We start from the raw sequence: 12,674 nt of genomic DNA on the forward strand, positions 1-12,674 counted from the left end.
GCAGAAGACCTCGCGGAAAAATCAAGGCTTACAGCTGCTACAGGTGTTGTATTGTATACTGGTGAATCTCTGCTGTTAGTTAGTGCACATATGCCTTTTGTTGTTAAATGTTATGCGATGAACGGGAGGCGAAAGCCGCGCTTGGCGGTGCGGAACGTGGGATGAGCAGCAAAAGCATAGAATGAACACAGGCAGGATCGGGGGAATCCGCGTGCACTTTGGGAAGAAAAGCGCAGCCGTTGAGAGAGTGCCGGTGGGAAGGCACGTACCGGGATACGCATGCGCAATAACAACGACCGCCGTGAACCAACATATACCAACAATAACGGACGGTGAGTGTGGAAGTTTAAATAGGAGCTGGTGATGATGCTAAACCAGCACCATATGTGCGCGATTGAAGCCGGGAGCTTCAGAGAAAGCGGCCGAGAATGCACCTGACACGCTGAAGGGGGCCGAAGGGGACGTGGCAGGTGGATTCCTGACAGATAAACATGTACTGTATGTATTTTTATAGCATGCCTTCATCAAACAAATCGCGGCAACGCTGTTGTGTAAAAAATACCTTTCAAAAACACGTGCATGCACATTCTCATTTATTAACGCACATCATGTACATAAAGAAATTTCAAGCACGTTAATATACTGCCGCTATTTTGATTTTCGTTTATCTCGATCATCGGTTATCTCGATGCTTTTTGGCGACCCCCTAGGACATCGACATAACCGGGTTCCACTGTATTCAGTTTGATTGAGCTAATAATTTGTTTTGGATTACTTGCAACTCCTTGAGGTTGCGTTATTATAGGTCTATGGTATAGATATATACATTGATTTATTAATGCTGAGACTGCTCAATGCTGAGCTGCATTGAGAACAGGTTTAGAGAGCTTGAATGCTTCTGCTGAGGCAAGCCATCCCACTAGCTACTCTTTGCAGCTTTGCACACTTTTGTATCCCACCCTGAAATAATGATGGCATAGGAGCACCGGTGCTTATTATCCTCCATCCAATGGGAATGGTCCAAAAGTCTTTAGTTACAAGTATGCATATGTTCCAGCATGGTACACGTGTGGCATGAATGTCTTTTGCCCCAAACCCTGGCCTCCCCTCCATGCCCAAGTGAAGTGGGCGTCATGTAGCACAAAAGCCAATCAGAAGTCAGCACATTGGATTTATGCCAGGCATTTTAGGTTACTAAGGCCTAAACGTTGTTGGCCAATGCAGTTTTTACAACACCAAATATACATCTCTGTGTGACAAGATGCCCTACACACCCTCAGGCTTTTTTTGTGACCGGCTAATCCGGGAAAGAGAGAGAAGGGATGGAGAAGGATCTGTAAACAAACCTCTTCAATTCAGTGGTCAGGACTTTAACAGTCTGAAATTGGATTGTCTTCAGAAAAAGGTGCTATTTGAGGATAAGACCTTTCCAGCCACTGTGGAGTCCCTGGGTTACAAGGAACTGGGCCACAAGTCCAACAAGGTCAAGAACATTGTCTGGAAAAGACCCAAGGTAGGGCTAAAAAGCGAATAGTATGGGTACATGTGGACACAAATCACTAGTCAAACTACAGGGTTTAAAAAGCAGGTTATGATTTAATTTAACAATATATAAATTAATTAATAATGTATTCATTAATTAATGTAGCATATATTTTTAAGAATATTTGTGATATTATTGTAATTAATGTAAGTTATTTTTTATTTGTGTATGATTAAGCTTACATTGATCCTCTACAAAGCAAAACATACACAGAATTGAATCCTCTTTATAATAGAATGAGATTCATGAAATATACATGCTAAATGCCTATTGCTGAGTGAGGTGCTATATATTCATTAATGCATCAATTAATAATCATGTTACTATGTGAAGGATGCATTTGCATCCTAAGTCAAGGGTATTACCTGTTTTGCAGCACACCTCCTATAATTAAATGGCTGTTGTCTGATGGACAGTTTAAAATTGATGTATTTGACATAAAGAAAGAAAAATACAATGAAAACTATATTTTGGTTAATAATACAAAGATATAAAAACAAGATACATTAAAATTAGACCATGCTACTATATATATATATATATATATATATATATATATATATATATATATATATATATATATATATATATATATATATACAGTACAGACCAAAAGTTTGACACACCTCATTCAAAGAGTTTTCTTTATTTTCATGACTATGAAAATTGTAGATTCACACTGAAGGCATCAAAACTATGAATTAACACATGTGGAATTATATACATAACAAAAAAGTGTGAAACAACTGAAAATATGTCATATTGTAGGTTCTTCAAAGTAGCCACCTTTTGCTTAGATTACTGCTTTGCACACTCTTGGCATTCTCTTGATGCCTACTTTGAAGAACCTACAATATGACATATTTTTCATTGTGACTCTACAATTTTCATAGTCATGAAAATAAAGAAAACTCTTTGAATGAGCAGGTGTGTCCAAACTTTTGGTCTGTACTGTATATATAATATATATAAACTTTTGGTCTGTACTGTATATATAATATATATAGTACAGACCAAAAGTTTGACATACAAGGTGTGTCCATACTTTTGGTCTGTACTGTATATATATATATATATATATATATATATATATATATATATATATATATATATATATATATATATATATACTATGTTGTAACTATGTTGTAAGGTATAGCTTTTGTTTTAGTCCTGATATTGTATTCATCTGTCTTGCAGGATATCTGTGATAATCCACAGTTCATTATTGGAGGTGCCAGCAGAACGGACATCTGTCAGGGAGACTTGGGTAAGATAAATTCTTAAATATAGTAGAGATTACTTCAATGAGCCAGGACACCAAAACCATAGTTTTGATGCATGTCTGAACAATAGTTTAATGTAATGGGTGCTTTTATGAGCTGCAGTTAATAGACTCATAGCCCTGCAGGGGCCCCTTGATATTGTGACTACTCTAGCGGAAGGGAATCTGGCTGGCAGCACTTCTCATTGTTGTGTGCTTTATGCAAGCAATAAAAAGAGACTAAAGTCACAAAGGTTGTGTATAGGGCAGATACATGGCAGGTTCAATTGTGTAATCCAGAAATGCTGAGGTCAGCAATGTGGGCCCCTGTTTTTGGTCTTAAATTTGCACATATATTCAGTGGGGAACCAGAGTATTTTCTTTCATTTAAACCTAGAAATAAGCATAAAGTTTATAGGATTTAGAACTTGAAAACAATGAATGGAATAATCACTGTGCTCAATAATTTAGCACTATCTCTAGGTCACTATTTAAATGAAAGAACATTTGTGATGTATACTGTTCTACTTTCTAATAACATATTTTGTAAAATAGAAGCAAATGCAAAACATTTTCATCAGCAATCTCAGACTCTTGGACCCCACTATATACTGTTAAGTTATTTTGTTAATTCTGTAGTGATCATTCATTACAATAATGACATTTGGTTTGAATATGTGAGGTTGTAATTAAATAAAGGGAAAAGTTTAGTCATATTAACAATTAGTTTTGCATCAGAGTTATAACAAGGCTTTACGAAACATATTATCTATTCTCCCTCGGTATATGTGGTGGGAGAGTATTCTATTTATTAATTCAGTTTGGTTTCTTTAGGAGACTGCTGGCTGCTTGCTGCCATTGCTTGTCTTACTCTGAATGATAAGCTGCTGTATCGGGTTGTTCCTCAAGATCAGAGTTTCTCTGACAATTATGCAGGAATATTTCATTTTCAGGTTTGTGTTAGTCATTTATGTTTGTCTAATACTATAATTTTATTCATGTTTTTGATAGTCATAGCATTTCCAAAATTCTTTCTTCCTGTAGTTCTGGCGTTATGGTGACTGGGTCGATGTTGTGGTTGATGATCGCATCCCTACCCTCAATGACCAGCTTGTGTTTACTAAGTCTGCTGAGAGGAATGAGTTCTGGAGTGTTCTACTTGAGAAAGCATATGCCAAGTAAGACTCATCGACGTCCTTCATCACGCTGTTTATGTACTCTCAAGGAGTCTAAGAGTGGAAACGTCTTTTACGCTTACAATAAAAATGAAATATGCTAAGGAGTGGTGTAGTGTAATCTCAGAAGTCGTTGCTTCAAATGTCTTTTGGTGCTTATACTTACTCAGACTGCACGGTTCTTACGAGGCTCTGAAAGGTGGCAACACTGCCGAGGGGATGGAAGACTTCACCGGAGGAGTTACCGAGTTCTATGAAATAAAAGAGGCACCCAAGGAACTTTACAAAATCATGAAAAAGGCCTTGGAGAGAGGATCCCTCATGGGTTGTTCTATTGATGTAGGTGATTCCTTTCTTTTAACTATCATGAAGGTTTACACATATTAATGTGCACTGGCAGCGGGTTATATAACAAAGATTTTTTTAAATGTTATTTATAACTGTCAGTAACAATGCATAATAATTTATTGTTGTGAATGTATGCATTTTATTATTATTAGTGCACAATGAATATCTAATCAGCTACTTCCTATCCTCAAATACTCAGTATCAAAAACTGACCCAGAATTGTGATTAATATGCATGTGTAAACTTAATAAAATACACATGTAATATTCATATTGCTAGCCATCAAGAAAAAAGATCTAAAAAATGTCCAGTCTGATAAAATCAGTGAGAATTTTTTTTTTAATCCCAGTCCTTGGTCCCAGCCCGCCTTGAGACTCGCACTGTGACTGGGCTAGTGAAAGGTCATGCCTATTCTGTAACTGCTGTGGATGAGGTAAAATTATTGTCAAAATTGATTAAATTAAATTGCTCTGATGTACAGTCTAAACTGAAGAAATTGATGTTCATATGGATGTTTGTTGTAGGAAGGTTTAACGAGCATCAGTTTCACTGAAGCAGTTTGCGTTAACACTAATTATGGTTCTAGTGTAAACAGAGCATACAGAAAGAATCTAAAGTCCGTCTGGTGCGTCTCCGTAATCCATGGGGCCAAGTGGAGTGGAACGGACCTTGGAGTGATAAGTAAGCAACATTTAGAAATAAAAATTGTTAACATTGCAGCTGCAGTGTTATTAGCATTGTTATCCTTTGTGACTGTATGTAGTTCAAAGGAGTGGGCTACCATTTCTAAGGAAGAGAAAGAAAAATTGCATCAACAGAGTGCAGAAGATGGAGAGTTCTGGTGAGTAAATCTACAAAGTTCTGCTTTGATATTTAAACAAACAGTAGCAGCAGACCGCTGATGTTTCAGCCAAGGGTTTTTTTTTTCATATTTTATAGGATGTCCTATAATGATTTCATGAAGAACTACACCAAGATAGAAATTTGTAACCTGACCCCTGATGCTTTGGATGATGATAAGCTCCACAAGTGGACAGTGTCTGTGAATGAGGGCTGCTGGGTAAAAGGCTGCTCTGCTGGAGGCTGCAGGAATTATTCAGGTAAGTAGTTAGTTAATGTAAATAAAAATCATAGAAATTAAAGAATTCCAAACACGTTTATGAGTATAGGCAAAAACATTTGTTGTATAGCCTACAACATCAGACTAGTGCACTTGGCAAAATGAACAAAAAAGTGTTTTGCCAGAGGTTTTGCCATGACTTGTATACAAAATTCCTCAGGTTTTTAAGTCGGTTGGGGAAAGAAATAAAAAACATAAAATAGCTTGGGGTTATTTTTATTAAGGCAGTTTATAATTAACATTTGTATTAAATAAAATGCCTGCTTGGTTAAATAATATGTAAAATAATATTTTATAAAAAATCTAATTGAACAAATCAAATTAATGCAATACACTTTTTATTATATTGATTGAATTGGCAGAAATGTATTTGATTTAATAAAAGGAAATTAAATAGTTTTTTATTAATAGTTTACATACCCAATTTGGGTAATACATATGTGTCTGTGTGTGTGTGTGTGTGTGTGTGTGTGTGTGTGTGTGTGTGTGTGTGTGTGTTTAACATTTCATATTTAATTTTCCAGGAAGATATGATCTACTTAATTGCTGTACTTATTTAAACATACTTCAACAAATGTCTTCATTCCTTCCATCCTTTATTCATTCACTCCCTCGATATGTCGAATTTTCAGAATTTTCTCCTTTCAAGAGAAGTTCTTCAAACTGGGGAAAAAACGCTGGTTAGTGGCTAACGCTAGCACTGTGTTTTTTTTTTAAAGTTTTCATGCATGTGCAAAACAAAATCTTATTTCCGGTACGTAGTAAGTAGCCGTAGTGACACTGCGCTAACTTTGGGGGTTTTTTTATGCCCTGGCATTGTTGTGTATGTTTTTAAGTTCAATAATAATAATAAAAAAAGAGACTAAACAAACTTGCCATCCGCCACTTAATACGTCCCTGAGGGAACTCAGATTTTAACTAAATATTCCACGCGTAAAAAAAGGATTGCATTCGATACACGTGTCTACCAAACCGAAAGTCCTGTACCGATACACCCCGATGAACCATATATTATATATATTGATTTGTTTACTCTGTATAGACACCTTTTGGACAAACCCACAATATCGCCTTCGCCTCTTTGAGGAGGATGATGAAACGGACAACAGTGAGGCCGCCTGCTCCTTTGTTGTGGCTCTTATGCAGAAAAATAGAAGAAAAGATCGCAAACTTGGTGCTAATTTATTTACTATTGGATTTTCCATCTATGAGGTACTTGACATAGCAAGCACACATCAGTAAATTGCTTCTATTTAACTGTATTAATTTCTTGCCTGTAGTATTCAAACAGAACTAAAAACGCTTGAATTTTAAGAGTTACTGATTTTTATTGTGTTTTTAATAATCTAACTGATTGTAAAAAGAATATTTTAAGTTATGTGCCACCTTGTGATTATTTTACCCTTTGTCCATAGGTGCCAAAGGAGGTATGGAAATGAATCTGAAGAGCAGTGCTTGGACCACTGAGTGTGCATTGTGTAAATTACTGTGTGAATGCTCCTCTTCCCTTACCAGTTTCACCTGAAAAACTAATTCTTTACATGAATTTGTCTCTCTCAGCTAAACACACTACACTGTTCTGAGTGATTTTGTAGCATGTTTTTGTACTGCTTTGTCTGTCTGCCAGATGCATGGTAACAAGCAGCACATGCAGAAGGAATTCTTCCTGCTGAACTCGTCCAAGGCTCGCAGCAAAGCCTACATTAACTTGCGGGAGGTGACTCAACGCTTCAAGCTGAGCCCTGGGGAATATGTCATAGTGCCTTCCACCTATGAGCCCCATCAGGAAGGCGAGTTTCTCCTCCGTGTCTTCTCTGAGAAGAAGAATGTGTCTGAGTAAGTGGGATCGATGGCTATGTGAATTATGAGTTGTACAGCACAATCATAATGTTTACTGCATATTATCATTATTTTTGTTCTGCTGTCCTACAGAGCCATTCATAAGTCACCTGGTAAAAATAAAGAAAGCGTTTACGATTAAAACAACTTCATTTACCCTAATGTGTTTAATATGGTTAATGTTATCAATCCAATCTCGAAAATGTCTCTTTGAATTAGATTAAGTTTATGCCTTCTAAAAAGGCGAAAGAGAAAAGAGACTTTAGGTATTCCAGCATATTGAAACATTTTTTCTGTCCTCAAGTTTGACACATAGTCTTGTGTCTCATCCATCTGAATAGTTTTGGTGCATTGATGAACGTTGAACGAATGTTGATTAGATTAGAAGTAAGGAAATATAGATCTTATTGTAATGATTGAGAAATACTCAATATATAAATATATTCACCACACACTTATTAGGAACACCTGCAGTTGCCAATTTAACCAATCATGTGCCAACAGCAGATGTTTTTGTCTTTTTGATGGGAACATGGCCTGAAGCTCTTGACCTGTTTCTGCATGACTTTGTGTCTCTGCCACATAACAGGCTGATTGAATAACTGCACGTATGTGCAGTTGAACAGGTATTCCCAATACCTGTTAAAATAACATCTGAATAAAATAAAATAAACATATAACAAAATAATCCTTTAACAGCGTAAGGGCAATTACTCAAGTATTTTCCAGCCTTACATATAAAGACACAAATTAAATCTTTATTTTCTTTGGAGACCAAATAATCATGCAAAGACTGAAAGGAGAAAAAGAATTGCTTGAGTATTAATTTATGGAATATATTGGTGATGGGGCAGCAGGTCCAGTTGTTAATTTAGTTAAATGTTTAAAAACTTTATGTGACCATTGTTTGTTGATTGCTACTTAGGGAAATAGAGAACAGGATCGAAGCTGACCATCCAGCTGTGAGTGTTGCATGTGACACCTTTAACTAAATATCATGTACAGTATATTAGATATCATTTCATGTCAGTGTATTGTCTTGGTCCTCAGCACACCATAACTTAGAAACAAGTTATTTACTTTATTTGCACTATTAAAAACTATTAGCAGTGTTATCAGACTGTTTGATATATTTACCAATTAAATGGTATGAGAGTTTGTCTTAAAGCATTGTCAGTACTTTATCATTTAGATTAATTGTTTATATTTAATGAACATTAAAAAATGTCTGCAACAATAATTTTACTTTTGCCACTTAACTTTAATGCTAACTCAGCCGGCTCCAGCCTCAGCAGGGGATGAGACTGAGGAGGACCAGCAGTTCCGCACCATTTTTGAGAAGATCACTGGGGATGTGAGTACTAGAGAACCAGAGGTTGCTTGGGGGACAGTGAGTATGGTGCTAGGGTGGAAATCAACTGAAAAATAAATTGCAATTTTTGCATATATGGTAATAAGTTTGATTTATTTGAGCACTGTAATATTACATATTAGTCATCAAGGTCTCTCTGATCACACAGGAAATGGAGATCTCAGCCAGTGAGCTGAGAAATGTCCTGAACAGCGTGTTGGCTCATCGTATGTATTTTTTTATTTTTAATTATGGTTACATATAATTATCTACATAACCACCTTCACTTTCTTTCTCGTCACAGACAAAGACATGGGAAAAGAGGGTTTTAGTCTAGAGAGCTGCCGTAGTATGATAGCCTTCATGGATGTATCCTTTAAAATAATGTCCTCAATAATTCACTTTTGGATGGTTGAACTACAAAATACAGTGGTGGAACTAATGATATGATCCCCTGCTGATTTTGTAAATTTACCCCCATACAAAGAAATAAAGTCTAGAATTTTTATGGTAGGTTTATTTGAACAGAAAGAGAAAGGATATAAAAAATAATCAAGATTAAATATAATAAATTAATATCATATATAAATTATTTTGTATTTGATCGAGTGAAATAAGTACATGATTCTGTACCAACCAGCAAGAATTCTGACTCTCACACACATCTCATACAATTATTGCTAATTTGGTACTGGATCAAATAGGTTTTTTACTTGCTCAAATACAAATGAATTTATAACCTTTATTTATTTTTTAATTTTTTTATTATTTGGATTTCTTTGTCTCTCTCTATTAAAATAAATATACCATATTCATTCTAGACTGTACATTTTTTGGTAAGGGGATCAAATAATTTCCACCACTGTCCATACATTAAGTACTTTATACTAAAAAGTATTTGTAATATACAATGGTGTGTAAAAGTGTTGGCTTTATAACCTTTTTCCAGACTGATATATCTCAATTAATTTCTTTCTCATTTGTTTCTGAATTTCTTTGGATCTCTGCATGATGTCTAGCTTTTGAGGATCTTTTGGTCTACTTCACTTTGTCGGGCAGGTCCTATTTAATAGATTTCTTGATTGTGAACAGGCGTGGCAGTAATCAGGCCTGGGTGTGGTTAGAGAAATTTAACTCAGTTGGGATAAACCACAGTTTGGGGAAGGGAGGGCAAACACTTTTTCACACAGGGCCATGTAGATTTAGATTTTGTTTTCCCGCAATAATAAAAACCTTCATTTAAAAACTGCATGTTGTGTTCACTTGTGTTATCTTTTACTGATATTTTTATATTAGGGGCCAACACTTTTTCACACCACTGTACACGCTGTACTTCTTGATCCTATTTGCAAATTGCTTGCAAGGATTTAATGTTTTTGTGGGAAGATATGAAATGTAGATCTGGTTATTGGCCTTAACTTTAATGTTTAGATGGATGGAACAGGCAGACTTCATCTGCAGGAGTTTAGACAGTTGTGGAATAAGATTAAGCAGTGGCAGGTTTGGGGTTTTTATATTAACTCATGAAACACCACTAACACACTGTACACACTGTACATACTGACAGGTTTTTTTTGCAGGAAATCTTTAAGCATTATGAAGCTGAGCAGACTGGTTTTATCAGCAGCTATGAGATGAGGAATGCCATCAATGATGCAGGTAAGTGTCATATGGTTATTTCAAATATTAGCACTGCCATTCTTTCTGTTTAGTTTTGCATTTAGTATGTAATCTCTCTCATGTTGACTTATGTGGACATGGATATGAAATGAAGTGTATGGAAGAAAAAAAAAAACATAAAAACTAAGCCAACTGAAAAATTGGAAGAAACGAATGATAAATATTCTAGTATGAATACACATTAGAGTGTGTGTGTGTGTGTGTGTGTGTGTATATATATATATATATATATATATATATATATATATATATATATATATATATATATACACACACACACACACACACACACACACACACACTAATGTGTATTCATAATGTGTATTCATTTACATTTCTAATGGCTGAGATCAATTTAACAGGAAAAATAATAATTTATATATATATATATATATATATATATATATATATATATATATATATAAAATTATTATTTTTCCTTTTAAATTGATCTCAGCCATTAGCAATGCAAGTATATACAAGAAAAATCACGAAATTGCTTTTTTGCACAATTATAAATTGATTATACTTATGTGAAATTGCTTTAATACAACTGTTACACAAACAAGAAATGAATACTGAGTAAATAATATTTTGGACACTATATGGTCCAAAAAATGAATCTTCACTTTATGGCTGGCTGGCTAGGTAGCTCACAAGGATTTGTACCTTCTAATTAAAGGTGCAATATTAGTCAAAAATAATATTTATTGCTAGAATAGGAATAATTTTGTTGCAAACACAGATAGGTGAAGGGGTTGGAACACCGTTTGTCCAGTAAAATGAATTGTATAATACTGCATAATGGTACCAAACATGGGCATTTATTTTTTGTTGAAGTTGTTTTTAGAAGCCTGAATTCATTCTAACTGACTTGTCACTGTGCAGTCATGTGTGTTATGTGTCATTCAGGGTTCCGTCTCAACAACCCGCTGTACAACATTATCACAATGCGTTACGCCAACAAGAACATGAACATCGACTTTGACAGCTTCGTCTGCTGTCTTGTGCGTTTGGAGACGATGTTCAGTAAGTTTCTAATCTATTTACATCTGCATTGTTATAGAAATCTGATCACTGACAATATTTCCTCCAGTACTACAATATAGCAATATTTACTTTTACTTAAAGCAAACTTGGTCTCTTTTTAGGAGCTTTCCAGGCCTTTGATCAGGATGGAGACGGCACCATCCGGCTGTCCGTACTGGAGGTACATAAATCAATCGGCAGTATAAACGTTGACTGATGAATATCATTAAGTAGGCTGATCATAGGAATCTCATCAGACACCTACCTTCCACACCTTAACTATTCATAGTGATTCTGTGAGATTTTCAACAGTTGTGGTTGTAGTATATATTTTGTTTTTTTAACCCTGAACTGTGCTTTCTTACAGTGGCTCCAGTTGACCCTGTATGCCTAAACACACTTAGGATCCAGGTGAACACACAGAACAGGACCAGAATCACCAGCCTTTACCTCAAACCCATTGTGCCAAACCTCCACTTCTCCTTTTTAGCCTTGAAATGTTTACAATCTTCACATAAAATAGTCATTACTTAAAAGTTCCACATTCTGTGGAAGACTTCAGACAGAGTGATAGGCATGATGTCATCATCTCAACAGGTTGAAAGCAAGTTTTAGTCTACGTTAGATCTTTTGCAGTATTGACGTCTCCCCAGTGTCCTGAGGCTCAGCTTCCATGTACTCTGTGACACAATTCAACTCTACAATTCTATTGTAACCTGAACTCTTTTACTTCATCAACTTTACTGCAGTGCTCAAGGTGTCAGATCACCTTTTGCTACAGTTCATAATTCTTTCATTTTGTTCTTCTTCAGGCCTGTCTTCTAATCTCTCTCTTTCATTCATATACTGAAACCGGAAATCTCTCGCTTCCTGTCACAATCCAGTACCTCAGATATGTCTTTAATCATCTCTGCTCTGTTTTTCTTTCTTAAAAAAAAAACAACTGGCTATGATAATCAAATCCATAAACTTGAATTAGATTAAATATCAGTTTTCACACATTCTACAACAGCCACCGTTTAGACTATTTGTTGTTGGAACATTCCTCTGTCTTTGTTTCCACAAGCCTGGTTGTAAGTTGTTTGGTGGAAAAAAGAATAATAGCAAGAGGAAACACCCATCAGAACCCACTCAAATACGGAACCTAGAAATATGTTCAGGGTTTGTTTCCAATGCATAGGTGGAGATTACACTCGAGCAACCTTTTGGTGATGAATAAATGTAAGGTTTGGTCAGAAGACTATTCTTAACCTCCTGAAATGACTGCAGCCTCTTGTCTCAATGATTTTTCTTACCTTCTGAAAAAGAACAGAAATATTAAATAT

General features: G+C 35.5%; 1 protein-coding gene across 1 annotated transcript; it reads left to right on the plus strand.

Moving 5' to 3' along the window:
- The first annotated feature begins 1,261 nt into the window (after positions 1-1,261).
- On the plus strand, positions 1,262-12,612 carry capn3a (calpain 3a, (p94)). The gene is made up of 21 exons (XM_046855789.1): positions 1,262-1,513; positions 2,744-2,813; positions 3,642-3,760; positions 3,852-3,985; positions 4,153-4,321; positions 4,680-4,763; positions 4,917-5,011; positions 5,094-5,171; positions 5,270-5,430; positions 6,493-6,662; positions 6,866-6,877; positions 7,078-7,286; positions 8,215-8,251; positions 8,566-8,643; positions 8,810-8,867; positions 8,945-9,009; positions 10,072-10,140; positions 10,221-10,299; positions 11,233-11,349; positions 11,472-11,530; positions 11,717-12,612. The coding sequence occupies exons 1-21, from the start codon at positions 1,262-1,264 to the stop codon at positions 11,741-11,743; spliced, it is 2,142 nt and encodes a 713-aa protein (XP_046711745.1). The 3' UTR covers positions 11,744-12,612.
- The last annotated feature ends 62 nt before the right edge of the window (positions 12,613-12,674 follow it).

Source organism: Silurus meridionalis, chromosome 8 (genome assembly GCF_014805685.1).
Source record: "Silurus meridionalis isolate SWU-2019-XX chromosome 8, ASM1480568v1, whole genome shotgun sequence".
Lineage (NCBI taxonomy): Eukaryota > Metazoa > Chordata > Actinopteri > Siluriformes > Siluridae > Silurus > Silurus meridionalis.